Source organism: Camelina sativa, chromosome 5, assembly GCF_030686135.1.
Source record: "Camelina sativa cultivar CO46 ecotype springtype chromosome 5, ASM3068613v1".
NCBI classification, from domain to species: Eukaryota; Viridiplantae; Streptophyta; class Magnoliopsida; order Brassicales; family Brassicaceae; genus Camelina; species Camelina sativa.
Genome location: NC_141884.1, coordinates 36,619,091 through 36,638,481, shown reverse-complemented (window position 1 = coordinate 36,638,481; position 19,391 = coordinate 36,619,091). Strand labels below are relative to the sequence as shown.

The 19,391-nt window shown below is 32.1% G+C and overlaps 1 protein-coding gene and 1 pseudogene across 1 annotated transcript; one reads left to right on the top strand and one right to left on the bottom strand.

The window, feature by feature from the left end:
• Window positions 1-4,837: 4,837 nt before the first annotated feature.
• LOC104787937 (transcription factor bHLH30) lies at window positions 4,838-6,979 on the bottom strand. Its single transcript, XM_010513599.3, has 2 exons — window positions 6,083-6,979; window positions 4,838-5,558 (listed from the first exon to the last, which is right to left on the bottom strand). The coding sequence occupies exons 1-2, from the start codon at window positions 6,689-6,691 to the stop codon at window positions 5,070-5,072; spliced, it is 1,098 nt and encodes a 365-aa protein (XP_010511901.2). The 5' UTR covers window positions 6,692-6,979; the 3' UTR covers window positions 4,838-5,069.
• Window positions 6,980-17,671: 10,692 nt separating this feature from the next.
• Window positions 17,672-19,024, top strand: LOC109132939 (F-box/kelch-repeat protein At5g51250 pseudogene; annotated as a pseudogene).
• Window positions 19,025-19,391: the final 367 nt, after the last annotated feature.

Sequence of the window (19,391 nt, the reverse complement as noted above, 5' to 3'; positions counted from 1 at the left end):
AAATATTAGAATATGAAAACCCCTTCTTCTTTGTCTCTGTATTTTGCTAAACCAACATTCTACAATTTTATTCATTTATCTTCCATTTGATAGTGAACAAAACTCCAATCTTCTTTATAAAAATGTTTTTTTGGGAACAAACTTTCATGAATTTCTCTACAATATTAACAAATATCTCTACCATTGCTGCAACTCTTCAAACTATTGACAAAATTGTAACTCCTAAACCATATATCCCATAGATTCATGGTTTACGCCGAGAGGAAGAAGTGGCTCTTTGATTCAATCCCGATGTCTCTTTTGTCTTTCGGTGATGCATCTACTTTCTTGGGACATATTATAAGCCTCTCTAATTTTTTTATGTAAATATTGAAACGTTTTTGTGATATAGAAAAGAATAAAATACATAAATATGTCTCTTTGCTTTTAATGAGAATAGACAGGTGGCACTCTCTCCACTGCTGATGTGTCATTCAGATGGAGAGAGTTGGCCATCTTTCATAATATAGATTTGTTTTTTTGTTAAAGAAATTATTATTTTTGTTAAGGTTAAAGCTTAAAAGGTCTATTTGTTGGAAACATTTTTTTCTTTCGCAAGCAAGAATCGCACTAGAGATTTTAATAATGTTATAACTTAAACCACTAGAAGTCTAGATCAAATCCCACTTGATAGAAAAAAAACATGTCAACCATATAAATTAGCATTGTGTTTCGGATAAATAAATCCAAAATGCCGACGACGTTAAATCGTCATATTTAAGATTTACCAAATTGTCAAATTTTAACATATGCGACCATCGAAGTTCAAATGATTGAGGCCAGACATATGTTGAAATGCACCAATAAAAATATCAACCAATAGCATGTTTTTAAAAGGTATATAAAATAATATTAACACTGTTCAATACTTTTGTGAGAAGAGAAGTATAAAAGTCGTTCCCTAATTAATTAAAGAAAATATCAATGTCTTGTCGTGCAAGTTTATAAGTTTGGCTAGAGATTCTTCTTTGTTGCTGATAAGATTGAATGGACAGTTGTTTAACATTAAAACTAAATTAAAAGATTGATGCAAGTTGACAATGGTTTTGGTATGCTAATGATGATAAGGGTGTGAACAGTGACTATATTTTTTTTATTTCTGAAAGTTGAAGCACAATAACAAAAAAAAAGTCGAGAGAGAAAGTCGAGCGAGTGTGATACACGCGCGGCGATTTTTTCTCTCCCACCGTTTCTTTTTCTTCTGACCACAAGCTCGTGCTCCGATTTGGGTCCTCCGTCTGTTCCGGTGACTGCGAGGACCCCTCGGCCCATGGTTCTTCACTCGCGACTCTTTGCATGTTACCGGCGAAGCTGATGGACGAAATCAAGGGAGCAGTGGAGAGGAGAAGAATCCGCGAGACGCCGATGGCAAGAGCTCTGCCGAAGGAGTTGCTACGCGGAGTGGAAGAGGGAGATTCACGGCGACGAACGAGAGAAGAAGGCAGCTAGATCGGAGGATTGGAGATCTTGGAGGCTTCGCGGGATCGGTTACGATAGGGGAGGTAGTCTCCGATCCGGCGAAGCTAAACCACCATCGAAGGCCCGCTTATCTACTCCCTGCTGCCTCTCTCTCTCACGACTGAGCGTGAAAACCTCCTCGACAAAAGGCAGATCGGATCTCTTCCTCCTTCCCAAAACGGCTCTACGGTGGCAGGACGGCAAACGGATCTTGGATCACCGTCTCTGTTCGGCTACCGTCGTCCAGGCTCACCGGAGGTCCTGTTCCGCCTGAGTATCCGCAAGTATGGGCGGCGGCTGCAAACGAGTTCTTCGTTCTGCAGATTAGGGTTTCATGGTTCCCGGTTTGGTTCGGTCTGTGAACCCGGCCGGTTTTGTTTCCATCAGTTTAGTTTTGGTTAACTGTAAATGAGTTGGACCCTAGGGATTTATGTATATGGGCCTACTCCGGAAATAGCCCATTGGGCATTATATGTTTATTAATTGAATACCCTTTAACAAAAAAAAAAAAAAAAAAAAGTTGAAGCACAATAGTTATCGCAGCTAACAGTATACAAATCAAAATGATGATAACAGTAAAAAATCTCGCTAAAGAAAATTACATAACTAGCTAAGATGGAAAATATGGCAAATACTAGTTATGTGATAGATTAGTTGATTAACGAAGTGAATGAAACTTTGTTTAGTTAAATAGTTGGAAATTATAACAAATACATATTTATTTGAAGGTTAAATAAGGTATGTAAATGTATTTTTATATTTTGATATTGTAATTTATATATCTGTACAAAAATCAAAACTAATCTAAAGTATATATAGAGATGGATGGGCTTGGTTTGGGCCTTTATGAAACTTAGCAAAAGTCTCGTCTGAAATAATTCCTCTCATTTTATCTCGCTAACAACAAGAGCAGCTGAGCACTTATTGCAAGTCTCCAGAAAAAAATTGCGAAAGTTTGTAAGTTTTTGGTTTTGAGAATGTCTGGATGAAGATATAATTAACAAAACAAAAATTCAAAGTCATGTCTACAGAGAGCCAAAAGAAGAGTCAGTCAGAACTAGACACTTCATATGGCCGTCACTATATAAGTCACTTGCGGGGTAAAAATTGTTAAAGACAAATGCAAATGGCAGTTAGGGTACAATAGTACGTACGTACTAAAACATCATAATAATTAATAACGTCTTATGTACTTCACTTCGTGATGCAAGCTTAACACAAATGCGTCGTCGTCAATCACGTAAGTTCCTCGTCATGATCAATCACAATCACTTATTATCCATCGATCATGCATATAATTATTAACATTTTTTTTTTGAAACAATTAATTATAATTTATGACTTGATTTTGATCATACTCACTTCATCCATCCTTAAAAAAATTTCACTAATGCAGGTTATATGTTAATATATAACAAACGCTATATAGGTATGTGGTTTTCTTGAGTTGTTTGGTAAGAAGTGTTTCATATTTGTATTGGTACGTATAGGTAGCATATATGTGTTTTATATTGATGTGGACAGGGGCAGATTCAAATCTGTTTTTTTTTTTTAACATGAGGCATAATTTTATAGAATAACTCAACACATATACAAAAAAAAATTAAGAAGAAATTTATTAAAATTACACGTAGCAACAAAAATTTGAACTATATGATTATCGTGAACATATGCATGCTTCTGGTTTTAAAGACATGAAGTGTACCCGAATCTTATTATGCCGCATTTACAAATTACAACCTCTTGCTCGACGATCAAGAGATCTCAAGCTTTGTTTGACGAAAAGTTGAGACTCTACTCATAGACTAATTTCAATATAAATTAATTGTAAATTATGAATTTCTTAATTAACGTGATGTTTATACAACTTTTAAGAAATAAGAACCATTAAAAAAACTTTGGAAAATAATAGAGTTTGTGTGAGCTAATGATTTAAAGATTTAGCTTAAAACTTTTTATTAGTTAATTAGGCTGATAATTTAGTGAGTTTATGATAATAGCAAGACGTAAATGAAGGATACTGTTTAACTCTTTACCATGATGTCACGTTTCTTCGGTACCAAACTAAGATGTGTCTTTTTGCGAAAAAAAAAAGTGATTGAGTTTGTTAAGTTAGGAGGGTGCAAGAAGGTTGTACAATTGTTGCCATATGCAAGATCTCAAATGGTGTGAAATTGTTGTTTATTGATATGTGTATTTCTCTCACGACAATGTATATGATTGTTAAAGTACGTAACCATCTATCAAACTCGAAGTCCCCTCTTCAATTGTATGTGTTTAAAAACAAAAATCCTCCGTTAAACATATACTCCCTCTGTTTCACAAATAGTGTCATTTTGACATAATACACATAGATTAAGAAAATTGTTTAAATTTCCGTTTTACCCTTTATAAATACACTAAAGTTTTTTCTCTTTCTAATTAATAAGCTCAAATAATAGGGATAAAAAAAGATATTTAAGCTTAAAATTTGTACTGGAAACATAAAATGACACTCTTTTTGTAATAAGAAAAAAGTGTCAAAATGACACTTATTGTGAAACGGAGTAAGTATATGGAAAAAATTCACATGCTATCTAAAACTGTGTATATCAATTTCCGTGTTAAAAAGTTTGAGAATCTCTTTTCGTACAACATCAGATGAAGGATCTGTAATATAGCCTACTTGAATTATAAAACTCTAATTAGGATATCATGTATGTAATTTCATGCACCAACCTAAAACTATTGGCTATGTACTTGATTTCACGCACCAACCTAAAACTTTACTCGTAGACTAATTTTAACATGTGTAAATTATTAATTTACATTGTTTAACTATCGTGATGTTTATACAACTTTTCAGAAAAAAGGAACCATAAAAAAATCTTCGGAAAATAATAGAGTCAATTTGGCTATGTACCAATAAAACTGACTGGCTTTGGTACTTGATATCTTAGTCTTGGTCACATGTCTACCCTTACAAGTTCATGATGCAATTTATATCAAGCAAAATATTTGAATATTTTTTAGGTCTAATTCTTAAAACTTGGCTATTTATTAGAAATGGATAAATGTAAAATCGTTACACGAAAAAGATTCTACAAGACACATAAATACATAAGGCAATAGAGTCAGAGAAGCATCAACGTACGAAACTCAGAATCCCAAACTTGTCTCTTTTTTGTTTTTCCCTGGACAGAACCCGACTAAATCAATTAATGATACACATCATCTTTGGTACGTTTCCTGTTCTTCTCCATTGTCTCTTTTTGGTTTCACTCACACATTGCAAAAAATAACCAAAACCCACCCAAAAAAAAAAAAAATTTCAAATCCTCTCACGGCCAAATAAAACGAATTTTGCAAACCCATGCATTGGCCAATACATAAATCATATCTAGAAAACCAACTCAACGATACAAGAGTCCAAGACCCAACGGATACAAATATCACCGTTATACATACACACAAACACACATATCTATAGTTGTATAACGTGACGTACAACATTCATTTCCATAACCATCAAACAACACACACGTTGTAGATACACCGAAAACAAAAAAAGACAGCGATTAAGTAAATATTGATTACCTATGATGATGTTGTTGTTGTTCGACGATAGTGATAGTGTTGTGACTACTCATTCTCTGTCTCTTAGCATTCCCAGAAGAAGATGATTCCTCCACGTTGCTCTTCTCCATCAATGCCTTCAAAGCCTCCTCTATCGTCCCTATACAATACTGTTCCTCCACTTCCTCCCCGGAGCTCTCTTCTCCGGTGACGAACAAGACGTTCTTGACTCGTCCCCCAACCGTGGTTATCTCCGCCTTGAGCGTTTTGAGACGCATCGCTTTCAACGTTTTGATCATGTCAGGCAAAAGATCCGACCTATCTTCACAGCAAAGCGACGCTTTAATTACGAATTTGCCATCGCCGGTCTCTTCCTCCTCCGTGAAGGCTACTGTTAACTCGTCGCTCTCCGTTGGGACAAGATTTGTCTCAGAGATCACTGATGTCTCTCTCTTCAACTCTTTAACATGTTGGATCACTTCAGCTAGTAACGACGCTTTATCCGTCTGCATTATAATTTTTTTTTAAAAAAACACAAAACATAAGTATTTGTATAGTTTCGAGGAGGAAAAAAATTATGTGGTCGAAGAAGTTATGATTTGGTCCGGCAATAAGGCTTTTTATTCTTTTTAAGCTGCGCCGTTTGTTTCTCTTTATTGCATCAATTAACCAAACGACGACATAGACGTTCCATATTCCATATATAACTTTTTATTTATACTACAGTCTCTGACTGATTCTCTCTCGGGACTTTAACAAATACACAGAAGATCATTGATCAAAACATAGAACCTTTGAATAACTTATCAAACCTTTTATAAAAACCTAAATGTAAAAAAGAAAAAAAAGAGAGACAAAATGTGACATGAACTTTCATGTCCCAGCTACTATGTTTGTCCACTTCAGCTCTACATTGTTTTTTAATATTTTTTTCTTTAAAAAAAAATTAAGAACGTTGTTTTGAATCTAACGTTGTGTGATGATGATTGATGATGAATGTTTTTTTTATGTATAAAAAATTTAGACTTACTTTGGTGGTGTTGGGTAATATGCTACGGAGCTTAGCGAGATGATTATTGATTCTCTCTCTTCGTCTTCTCTCAGCTTCACTATGACTCTTTGAAGCAGCTAAAGCTTTAGCGTCCATGATCTCTTGTGCTGTCATCTTCCCTAACTCAGCTTGTAACCCAAAAGGACCCGAACCGGCTTGCACTACCGGACCTAAAGCCTCAGACAAGATCCGAAGCTGTTCATGATGATGATGTGCTGCTGACGTGGCTCCACCAAAACCCTCGTACCCGAACTGTAATCCCTGGCCGTGATGAGCTCGATTTCTGTTGAAGAAACTTCCGTAGAAAGATGATGGAGTAGAAGAGGGAGGAGGGAACTGATCGAACGGTGGTTGGATCGAAGTAGCTGGAGGGAGAGACCATATTGGGGAGACGGAATCTTGAGAGAAGATAGTGAATCCGGATCCAACGTTACCGGATGCTCCAAAGGTTTCGGATTGAGAGGGATCGTGATGATGATGATGATGAGAGATGAGTTGGTGGAAGAAGAGGTCGTTTTGGTAATTTTGTATGTTGTTCATGGCTCTAGAACTGTCTTCTTCTTCTTCTTCTTCTTTCTTTGCGCACATATCACTTGTTTCTAGGAAGACACAAGAGTCTTCATCTTTCAACTCTTTTTTCTCCTCTCTCTCTCTCTCTCTCTATATATATATATATATGTGTGTGTGTGTAAAAAGAAAGAAAAGGTTGGTAAAGGAAGGTAGGAGAAGAAACAAAAGTTGAGACTTGAGAGAGTTAAAAAGAGAAAAAATATTGCTTTCAAATGTTTATAGACGCAGACATATATAGGAAACTCATATGCGTTTGTATCCTATTCCTATATCTATGGTTTAAAGGATATAAAGAGTTTGCAACTTGTGTATTGTGTTGTGGTGGAGTTATTAGAAAAGCAAAAAAGGTAATGGGGTTTAAGATTCTTTAGATTATCTATCCTTTTTATTTACGCATTTAGTACTTCACTGTCTATTTCTAACTTGCAGATTAACTTGGTTTGATTATAATAATAAAATCTACATTAGAACACTAAAATAGTTAATAGATACCACATAACAAAGGTAACACATTTTTAGGTATCAACATAAAAAAATTGATAAGCCTTTAAAAAAAAAAAAAAACATAAAAATTTTATATTGTTTTCTCTTCTATATTAGACCACTAAAACTAGTTAATACTTATTAGAGAGCAGATAACATTGTGGAGGATAGTGTTTTGTTTCTTCCTTCTCTTTTTCTTTGGTCAAAAGCATTTCTCGTTGATGTAAATCCATAATGAAAATAGTATTAACCAAGACATGTAGTCTAATATTAGTTGATACTAATATCGTGTTATGTTACCATTCGAATTCAAATTCTCATAACTAAATATTTTGACTTTGTTAGATTGATAAGTCCAACGAGATTTAGTCTTAATGAATTAATGGATTAAATGAGTTAGGTTGTAATAGATACTATATGGGTTACCTGTATTCTCCACATTTTTGTTAAAGACAAAAAATATATTAAATGTTTGTTTTTAGATTCTTCATATCATAATATCATCATACCATCATTGTCATCATCATCATCATACAATTTTGCAATTTTTTAATAAAAATATGATGTTTAAAATCAAACATAATTCTCCAACTACATACTAAAAAGGATTTCTTGCTAAACAAAAATAATTCTGCAATTTCTTGTCGTATTCAATTTTCGTAAAAGTAAAATTTCAGAATTTTTGCCTAAAAGACAATGATTTTATTTTATTTTTTGGGAAATCATATTTTTGTGCTGTAAAAGTGATTTAAAAAATCAGTTAAAACCGTAAATTTACCAGAAAATAAAGATTTTACAAAAAGATAAAAAGATCATACAAATCCACAATTTTTCCTATAGACGATGATGATGACGATGATGCATGGTATAATGACCATGATGTTATGATGATGATAAAATGATAGTACGATGATGATGTGATGACAAAGATTGTATGATACCGATTTTATGATAAAATTGTTAACTATGAAAATTGTTTTTATGATAGTCTAAATTGTTTAACCACTTAATCCATCAAATTATTAAATTAAATAGATCATGAGTTGAGCAAACCTATTTGGTAAATGGTTTACGTTGTTGACCTATTTAATATTCACCCTATTAATAATAATTTGGGTTATAATGGATTATACTACCCATTTTGACACCCATTAATAAACAAAGTTTAATAAGAATATTAGTATATGTTTACAAATAGTCAAATACTATTGTAGTGCTAATGATAAACTGATCATAAACATACAACTGTTATAAATTTGTGGAACGAAGTTCTTACATGACATAACGTACAAAATATTCATTATATATCGGTCTTATATAAATGAACGTGTAAATCTGGAGATGTGTATAAGTATATATAGAAATTATTTATACGATATATTATGGGTTTTATAGACATGGGTGTAATCATGAAATAAATATAATTAAATTCATGTCATAATTCAAGAATAAACATTTACAACTTCTAGGTTTTTCCTAGATAAAAATGTTTATATAATAGTATGTCTATATAGATGTATGGATCATGGATGGTTTACAACTTGGAAAGTTACTCTGCAAGTCGTCTTTGCTTTCAACTTACGGAAAGCTCAACTAAGGAGTGTAGCTATCAGGAGAATAAAAATTAATAATTTCTTAGTATATAGTGATCGGTCCAAAATTTTCTTTAAATCACATCCTCTTATGGAGTAGGATATAGGGGAACTTGAGAAATACTATAACCGAAAAATAAATAAACAATAAGAAAAAATGAAAGGAAAAAATAAGAAAAACAGAGTAAACACAAAACACACAGATTGTCGGACCGACCAAAGACTCAAAAAAGGCTGGCCATATCATCATGACCTTAGTCTCAAGCTTGCAATCCAAAAGCCCTTTTGCTTTCCCTTCGCACTTTCATTTCATTATAAAAGCGCTCTTAATAAATTTTGTCCTTTTAAAAATTACCCTCCGTTTTAAAATATAGAATATTTTGGAGAAGTTTTTTGTTTCATAATATATGATGCTTTCAAATTTCAATACAACTTTTAGATTAGTTTAGTATTTTATATTATGCAGTATTGTTTCTGATTGGTTGTACTTCTTAAAAGTAAAGACTTCTTAATCTGCGTGTCTTGCTTAAAACAACCTATATTTTGAAACGGAGGGAGTATTGTTTTTTTCCTAAATATATACTTATTCTTCTTTACCAATTTATTTATATATTAGATGAGTTATAATACTACAATACCGAGTCTCTGTATTGATCACATGTATATACATACAAATACATGCACGTGGGCGTATTAACAGATATGTATCTTTAGGTTTTTTATTTATGTGAAGAAAAAGTATAATATTAACGTGATGGATACTTTCTCTCTACGACTCGATCTCTAGAATGTTACGCATATCAATGACAAAAACACGGTTCACACTAATTTCAGATAAGACGACCTTTTATTTTTGATTCTTGCAATCTTTATATTGTAACGTAAGAATTCCCTAACAATACATTAAGAAAGATAGGTAGAGAAAAGGCTTGTCAAGTCTCACTGAATATTGAGTTTATACTTTTTGAAGTAGATTATAGTATTAAATTAAACATCAGAGACTGTTTGAATCATAGTATATCTTAAAGCAAAAATTTGTCAATAAAAATCTGAAAAGAACAGAATAATTGTGCATAGCAAAAGAAAGAAAGCAAAGAGCCAATTTTGTTCATGAAAACAAACCAGTGCTCTTATCTCTTGAGCTTCATTTCCCACGCTAATCCTTTATGGCTTCCCCAAAGACCTTTTAATCATTTTGTCTTGGAACGTACTCCATTTCTCTCTCTCTCTCATGCACTTTATAACCAAATTTAACATATCGAAGTTGTAGACAAAAATAAATACTCCATCTGAATAACCACCATTAGAGACTTGAATTTATTTTATTCCACGTCTTTCGTTTTTGCCCATCTATTCATGCTTCCAGAACTATTTCAAAACAATGCCAATTACCATACTGTATTGATTTCGATTGATTGGAGAAGAGAAATATTTTTTTTTTGTTTTTTTTTTTAAGGAATGGAATATGACAAGAAGGAGAAGAGGACACATAAAGGTCACATAAGGCAAAGAATATGGGAAAACAAGTGAGGAAAGGAGGAATGATGATATATGTTTCCATTCACTTTTTCAAAGACGCACGCACATTTTCCCATTCATATTCTTCTTCTATTTTCTTCTACTCCTCTCTCTCTCACTCTCTCCCCATAATACTATAGGAGTATAGACTATATAGTCTTAGAGAAATTATACTTTTTCATTGACTAAAACTTTACAAGTACTATTCTTTTCTACCAAACCGCATTCGTAAATGTCAGCATTTTTGTTGAAAATTGTATTTCCGCTGAATTAGTTCATAGTTGTCATAAAACTTCAGAAAAATCAATAGAATAATCAAGCTAAAAAAAAAGACATAGCAAAGACAATTGATCAAGGTAAACTAGGAATTTTTATTTTTGAGATTTGAGACTTAAAAAGAAACACAATCTGAATACAATTATGGTCTCAGTCAAACGTTAAATGAAAATTAACTCTTAAGTATATTATCCATTTTTATGTTGTTCCAAAGGTCAGGTACGTTTAGTTGTGGAAGTGGAATCACAATGGATTACATATAAGTTAAATGCAGTTTAGTGAGGCAAATGTACTCGGATCACTTATTTTTTATAAAACATTTTGCTCTACTTCTAGAAATTTTGATTCACTTAGATACTGTAAACATTTGTTTGACCACTTTTTAAATAAAAGAATAAAGTTTTGATTTTTTTATAAATAATAACACATATTTTATTTAAATGTGAGTTAATATACGTATATATATATATACAATATTTTAATATAATTTGTAAAAATGCGAAATAATTTTTTGTCTTTTGCCTTCTGTGTTTACAACTTATAATTTTTAAAATAGCATAGAAATACCAAAAAAAGAAAGAAAAAAAATCGAACCCCAAATTTTCTCTACCAGATAAGTAGTATTTTTCACTTCACTTGATGATGTACTTTAAAAAAAAACAAATGGTTCTTTGTGATAAATCAAAAACTCGTAAGTTTTTGGTTTCGGCTCATAATCTCTTGTCGGATAGAAAACCAAACAGGGTAAATCAGTTTTGTTAGGCCGCCGTATCCCAAACTTCTTTTTAATTAATGAGTTACAAGTAGAGCCAATGGTTTCTGGTGATAATGTCTTTCTTGTATTTACAGTTTTAGTTATAAGATGAAATACAAATGTTTTGCTACATATATATATATATATATATATATGCACATCTACGTATTTTATGGGGAAAAGATCAGTGAAAGAGAAGAGTTCTTTTTAACAAAAAAAAAAAAAAAAAAAAAAAGAGAAGAGTTCTGAACAAAAGCAAAAATCATAAAATAGAGGTTACAAAAGCAAATAAACTAAAACTGTATAAAGAGGTTGATCAGTAAAACTATATAAAGAGGTTGACCGGCAAAGTGCGGACAAAAACGCAGTCTTTGTAAGAAGTTTGGTTAACAAAAGTAAAAAGAGGCCAAATCATAAGACACAACATAAATTTATTTGTTTTTGTTTATTAACCCAAAAACAAAAATCACACTTTTTTCTTTTCTTTTTGAAAAAAGTTTTGATCACACTTTTATTTCTGCGTCTTACTTTCACCATTCCATTTTCCACAGGCTCCAGTTTTTACCAATTTGGTATAAACATTTTGGTGCCTTTTGTTTCGTTTTACACAATATATATATTGGATCCCCTTATATATTCAGAGTTTCAGACGGTGCAATTTCGTTTATCATCTAGTGGGTTTCGGAGTACCCCGCACTCGTATTTTCTCCGTTTCATTATATATTAAGTCATGTGTTGTATCATGTATGACAGGAGAAATTTGAGAAATCTGTTAATGATGATAAGGTATAAATGGCATAATTTGTTAAAAACTTATCTAGATACATCTCATGTTCAAACATTAAAGTTTTGTATTTATTTTTTTGTTGATCACAATACATATCGATTATATTTTTGTAGTTTGGAATAGATTATTGGTGTCACCGTTTAGATTAAAAAACGGTTGCGCATGTTAATTGAGACAAGGTTTTTCTTTAATGGATTATATACTGTATTACAGACAAGGTTATAAAAACAAATTTACAAAAGTGAATTGATTTTTGTGCAGTGATTAATGGTAAGTTCTTAATGCACAAGACACCATTAAACCAGGGATCAAGTCCCGCTTCCTACGAATGTAGGGATTTGGCTAATGAACCGACATGTTGTGGCCCAATGGTTGAAAAATAAAAACAAATTTACAAAAAATTCTTTAATATGGTTTTGTTTTGCCTTTTTCTTTATTTTTTATAATAATTTTTTAATACGCTTCATAATAATGTCTACAAAATCTTTATGGGGCATCCGCAATGGGGGAACACTTTAGGATGTTCTTAGAGTAAAAATATTATGAAAATAATCTAAGATCAGTAGTTAAGATCTTTTATTAAAAAGTTAATTATTGGGAGAACATGTTTTAGATCATAAGATTTAATAGTATAATATTCTTAAATATATTACATTTATAAAAACTGTAAAAATAACATTTAAATTGCAAACTTATAAAATTTGTACTAAAATTCAAAATATAATACCAAATTTTTATGAAACAAAAAATCATTAAAGATTAAAAAAAAACAAACAAACATATTACTTAATTAATACAAACAAACATTTTATTTAATTAATACATAGTTTAAATCAAATCCTCTTTTAATTTGTGAAAAATTGTTTGCAAAAAATTGTATCCAATCACAGCTTGCCACGTCAGCTTAGAACTAAGCCTAGATCAGTTCTACATCAAGAACTGGAAAACATGTTCTTATGCCACTATTCATTATATTTATAATTTTAATGGGCTAAAAACACACCAAGTGTTCCCCCATTGCGAATGGCCTTATGTTCTTAAAATTTCGTAAATGTTAAGACTCTTTTCAGTATTGGAATCTTGAAAAAAAGTTATACTACATGGAATCAAGTTGAGGGTTTCGAGAAAAAAAAACGAGCCAATAAAGTATGTGTGGATTAATTCACTTATTTAACAAGGTCTCCAAAGTAGTGGGAAACTGGGAATGGTCATTGTGTATGTGAAACACGTTGGTATAAGTCACCGGGATATTATGTGAGTCTAGAAAAGGAGGAGCCTTATTCTGAATCAGATGGTTTGAGAGATCGATTTTGTTAGATTGTTACAACATATTTTGCCTTAACTTAGTGTTGCTCAGGTTTATCGGATAATGATGATCGAGCTAGGTTTTGTAGTATTTCTTTAGAATATTTAGTTAATCTTAGTGTAGATATGAACGAGGTGTAGGGATTCATATTTTGAGATGTTGAAATCGGAAAGTTTTGATAGTATGCCATCTTCTTATTTTTCCTCTCTTTACCACTTTGTTCAATCTCTCTCTCTCGTAATACATAGGTACTTGGCTCGTTTTTTGATTCGAATTAAAGTTCGTGGCTTGCGAGTTCAAAGTCCGTATTCAAGATCCATTTTTGGATGTTTTCGACATAATAATATTATCGCCGAGGTGAAATAATTATTATTTGAGAGATCTATTTTATCTTTTATCTGAATCTTATTGATTATGTTAATTTTGAGACGGAAGTTTTTTTTTTTTAGTTATATTAAAATATGAAAACTGACCCATAGAAAATATTACAGGCTCATCTATGTATTTGAATAGTTTTTTCTAATAATGTATATCTGAAGATAATCAACTTATGTGAAATGATAAAGAAGGACACAAGAATCCCCAACTTCTTTCATGTCTGTCAAGCTAATGTTCTATCGACGGGTGTGTTGGGAGCCTCCATAACATTCTCAAACATGAACCACTGATACATATAGTGTCGTCTCATTTACTTTTACTTATTTTTGGTGCATCAGTTAGTTTTCTTCCACTAAGAAAAAAAGAACAAAGGGTCAGTATCTGGTCACACGCATGGGTCTATTGGTCCCCTATTCTTTTTCTTCTTTCGTACCTTCTCAGAAGTCCATTTACGCTTCTTTTAATTTTTTCTTCTTCTCACATTTATATACTTTATGTGTAAATTAAAAAAAAAATTATACAAGGAAAGTTATATTGAATAACATATTCAAATGACAAATGATCGTTGTACCACCACTAACCATAAGCACATCAATCACCACTAATCGACGAATTTTGCCCAAGAATATTGCGTCACTTTTACCATATGATTACGTTTGGTTAGCTAGGTCTCATGTGTGTATAATTTATAAATGCAGATTGGGTCAATTTATTTTCTAAAATTCTGAAATATATCCCACAAAAAATTACCAAATATTTATTGATTTCCACAATATACATATATTTTTTTCGGTTTTAATAACAAGCACATAACAAACAATTTAAATAGTCGTTTACAGAATTACAGAATATTTGCATATTGTAAGCCGAAGCCTAATATAATTGGCTCATCAAAATGTCGCAATCAATATACGGGAATGTGTGGAACGATGAATGTCTCAAAACATATTGGAAAACGTATGTGATCATTACATATTTACATATTTGCATATTTACATATTTGTATATATCTTGTATGATGACTATGTATAATGTATATTGACATTTGTATAATGTATTTGTATATATAAATATATGTCATAGAAATTCTAAATACATACATACTTGCAGTTTCACTTAATACACCTTCCTAACTCAACTGAATTCTAAACTGCAGTATCCACATATTCACGTGTTACAAAAATATTCACACGTATACTACTACTCCCTCTGATTTTTTTTAAGTGTCCTTTAAGGTTTTTGCACACAAATTAAGAAAATTATTAAATTTTCTGTTTTGTCATTTATTAATATATTTCATAATTTTTTTATTGGTTAAAACTTTAAAACAGTAGGAATATTCACCAAACATTTGCATTGAAAATCTAAAACGATAATTATTATGAAACAAAAATTAAATCCCAGAACGACAATTAAATTAAAACGCAATGCCGTGCTTACTTAATAAAAAATGGAGCAATAGCCCTAGGCCACATCTTCGATCATATTTTTTTAGGCCACATTTGACAAATATTTTTTATAAATTTATTCAGTTAATTTCAATGTTTAAGTGTTTTTAACTACAAATTTGAACTTTATCATCATTATCATTAATCTTTTTGTTATCATCTTTTATAATTCTTAGTATTTGATTCAAAAACTCTATAAATTTTTATTTTAACACAAATTTTAGATGATAATGTTAGTTAAGTTTTCTAAAATTTTGCCCCAAGCCTCTAGAATCATTGGCACGGCAGTGTTAAAACGGAGGGAGTATAAATTTTTGATTGGTGAAATCAATGACAGGCTCACGAATCAATATCTTACGGCACTATAATCGTAATCTTACCGGTCTATTTTTTTCTTGATAGATAGGACAATAATCTAATAAAGATTTTGAAGAGTAAGTCTTAGTGGAGAACAAGGAAGAAACAAAGCAAAGTGCAAGAAACTTATGCGGTTTTAGTCATAGATAAAAACATTATGAGTTTTTTTTTGGATAAAAAACATTATGAGTTTTGTATATATGTCTGGTCTGAAAAAGGTACGTCTTCATAATGCATAATTAACCTGTTCTATATTATGTTTTAGGGATAGTCAAAACATATAATCCCCCAAAACATTCTCCCATTATATGTGTCCTCGAGATAAGACAATGGTTTTTTAAAAATACTTCAAACAGTCTATGTGCTATCATTTTGACAAAGTAGTGGTGAAACTCTTGACTTCTATGCAACCAACTAATTTTTATACAAAGGAGACAAAATTATAAATATGAAAAATAGGTAATAATGGCTCCTTAATCATATTTAACCTTCTCATTAGCATCCTATTCAACTTGTGTTTTAACCATGATCATCCTGATCACACGACACACGTAGTATACACAGTTAAATAACAAGCTTCGCTCAGTCTATTTATTAACGCACCGAAAGCACCTCTGCTTTGCCATTTGTCATTCTACTGATTTTTTTTTAACGGTCTGATTTGATTAATTTCTCCATCAACCTAGAAATTATCAAACAAAATCATCTAAAATAATTGTTTATCACTTTTCTAAAAACAAAACCAAGTCCACCTTGATGATATAAATGATCAATTAAACTTGTTTTTTCATGCACCATCATACTTTCATAAGAAATTAATACATACTTTTTCACATATATTGGACCATGGGATAGAGAGAAAGGATATATATAAAAAACATGTGGATTTAAAATATAGTATCGACACTTTCAAGTTGATCGTGAAACTAATGTATTAAAATTTATATAAGTAAACCTTGTACTCTATTTGTAGAAGTTACATAGAAGCATGCATAAAAAGAATGGAGTGGAGTCGAAAGTGAAACTGAATCTTACTATCTACTGTGCTTTCGTCTCTAAATGAAAATATACTAAAATGGCAAAAATGTCTTTAACATCAGGAGAAGGAAATCATCATTGTCACACTCTCGTTATCATTACAACCCCATGCTCCCTATACACATAAAGTATTGGTTTTGATTCAAAATCAGTTACTAATAAGCCCAGCGCTAAGAAGTCGATAATCACATGGGTTTTAAATATTAACGCTCATGTTCTAGCACAGAGATATATATTCCATTCATAAAAATATTTGTGGTGATTTACAACACCAATTAATCAACAAGTCTCTCAGCCTTCCAGAACAGCGAACCCTACGGTTATATGAAAATGGGTCTATGGACCAGAAAGAGGAGATAGAGATCCATGGAAAGTGTCGATTGAAGCATTATAAAGATCCATGGGGAAAAAAGGAAAATCAAGAAATTTTCAGTCCCTTTGTTTTGGTACCACAGGAACACGAATGTAATTGTTACCATGCATGATTAATTTGCATATACATACATATACATGTGACTGCGACTGTTTACATCGTGTGAGTAAATTATAAACACACAAAGTGTGTGTCTGCGTGAGAAACAGATCGTACATTTCATATATATACTCAAGACTTCGCCGTTGCTTCAATCCGACGTCTCGATCCACATGCAATTTGCATCATTGCTTCGGTCCATGCCTTTTTTTTTTTTTGGAGTTAAATTGTGACCTCTTTTTTTTTTTTCTTCAATTACTGAATTATTGTAATAAATTGATATATGTAGAAGAAAAAAAACTTGAAATGTCTGAAACTACATGTCATAAAAATGGTTCCAGTTACAATTTATGTTATTATTTGTATGGCTGTAAAAACAAAAATAGTTATATATATATATATATATATATATATATATTTCTATTAAACATTGATTATAAAGATAGGGACTACGAAAAAAAACTGTTTCACCTCAGAATAATTACATATTTTTTAATTTTTTTTCGACAAACATATTTTTTAATTTAACATTAGAAAAAAATATAGAAAAATAGAAAATTAATATATGTCGAAAAAGCCCATTTGTTTCTTGACCAGGGTTTCCAGTTACTATATGTTATAAAACTGAAAGCCTCCTATCCAATAAGATGTCTAAGCCCATTTTCTAATGTATAGAAATAAACGGTTGCCCTAGATTTCAATTATTTTTCCTGTGAACACACACATACGTTTTCGTCTCGTTCATTATCCCATCAATGTGGTCTCCGGAGACTACGACGAAGAGGAAGAAGCCGTCGCCAACGCCACAATCGATCACAAATCCATCACTTCCCGATGAATTAATATTGAGCTGCCTTGCACGTGTCTCAAGATTGTACTATCCAATCCTCTCCCTTGTCTCCAAAAGCTTTGGATCGCTCCTAGTTTCGCAGGAGCTTTACAAAGTCCGGTATGGCCAAACAGAGAGTTGTCTCTATGTGTGTTTACAGTTCTATCCATCTAAGAACCCTAGCTGGTTCACGCTTTGTCGGAAACCTGACCAAACCCTAACCAATGACACTAATAAGTTAAAGAAGTCATTATCAAAAAAAGAAAAGAAAAAGAAGGCAAGAGGGTATGTTTTGGTTTCAGTTCCAATCCTCCATTCTCCTCCTGCGCATTCTCTGAGTCTAGTGGCCGTTGGTTCTAATATTTACGACATTGGCGGCTCCATCTACCCAAAGATCTCTTCTAGTGTCTGGACTTTGGATTGCTGGTCTCACACGTGGCGCCAGGCTCCAAGCTTGCGGGTGGAGCCACTGTCATTTTCTGCTAGCGTCCTTGATCGAAAGATATATACTTAGCAGGACGCTACAGAGATGGTGATTCTAAATACTTGAAGAGATCATTTCAAGTGTTCGACACATTAACACAAACTTGGGATCCTGAGTCCATTCCTTGCATAAAAATAGACGGAAAATTTTACTCCCAAAGTGCATGTATTGATGGAAAAATCCATGTGGTGACTGACAAAGAGGTGGTTACTTACAATTCCAAAGACGGTAGATGGCACCGGCCTTGGCGAGGGGTGACTAAATTAAGCGATTCAGGTTCTTATTGCGAGATAGAGAACGTTTTGTACGCTTATTTTAACGGTGGGTTAAGATGGTTAGACACCAAAGTAGGTTTGTGGAGAAATTTGAATGGTTTGGTAGGACTACCTAAGTTTGCATTTGCTGCTTTAGTTAGATTGGCTGATTATGGTGGAAAGATGATCGTTTTGTGGGCAAAAAATTTGCCTTGCGTGCTGTTTGGTGAATCTAAAAAGATGATTTGGTGTGCGGAAATTAAGCTTATAAAGCGCAAAAATAATGAAATTTGGGGGAAAGTTATGTGGTGTGATCATGTGCTTACAGTCCCTATAACATATGAGTTCGTGAAGGTTCTTGCTGCTACTGTTTGATTACTGGTCACAAGGCTTGAATGCTATTTTTTTTTGGTAATATTATTCTTTTTATTTGGAATGCATGTTTTCACTTTTTTCGGTGTATGTACCTATGATGAATGATTTATCTTTTATTTCACTTATCGTTTGATGTCACTTGTTGAATAGACTGAGTTTTCTTAATTGCATTCACAGAGGCAACACATTTTGAAGAAAGAATGAAAAGAGCCGTCCGACTAAAATAATGATATTTAAAAACGAAGACTCGTCTCTTGCATTGCAACTAATGAAACTTCTTTCAATTGATTTTATTAACTGTACTAAATTAGGACCCACGGTACACCGCGGAGCAAAATTATTTATAATTAAAATATTTAAGTTATAA

Bases quoted from the DNA above. Each gene is read 5' to 3' on its own strand.
- LOC104787937 (XM_010513599.3), bottom strand. From the start codon at position 6,691: ATGTGCGCAAAGAAAGAAGAAGAAGAAGAAGAAGACAGTTCTAGAGCC. The intron at 5,559-6,082 runs GTAAGTCTAAAT...ATTATAATGCAG, and splicing joins TATTACCCAACACCACCAAA to ACGGATAAAGCGTCGTTACT.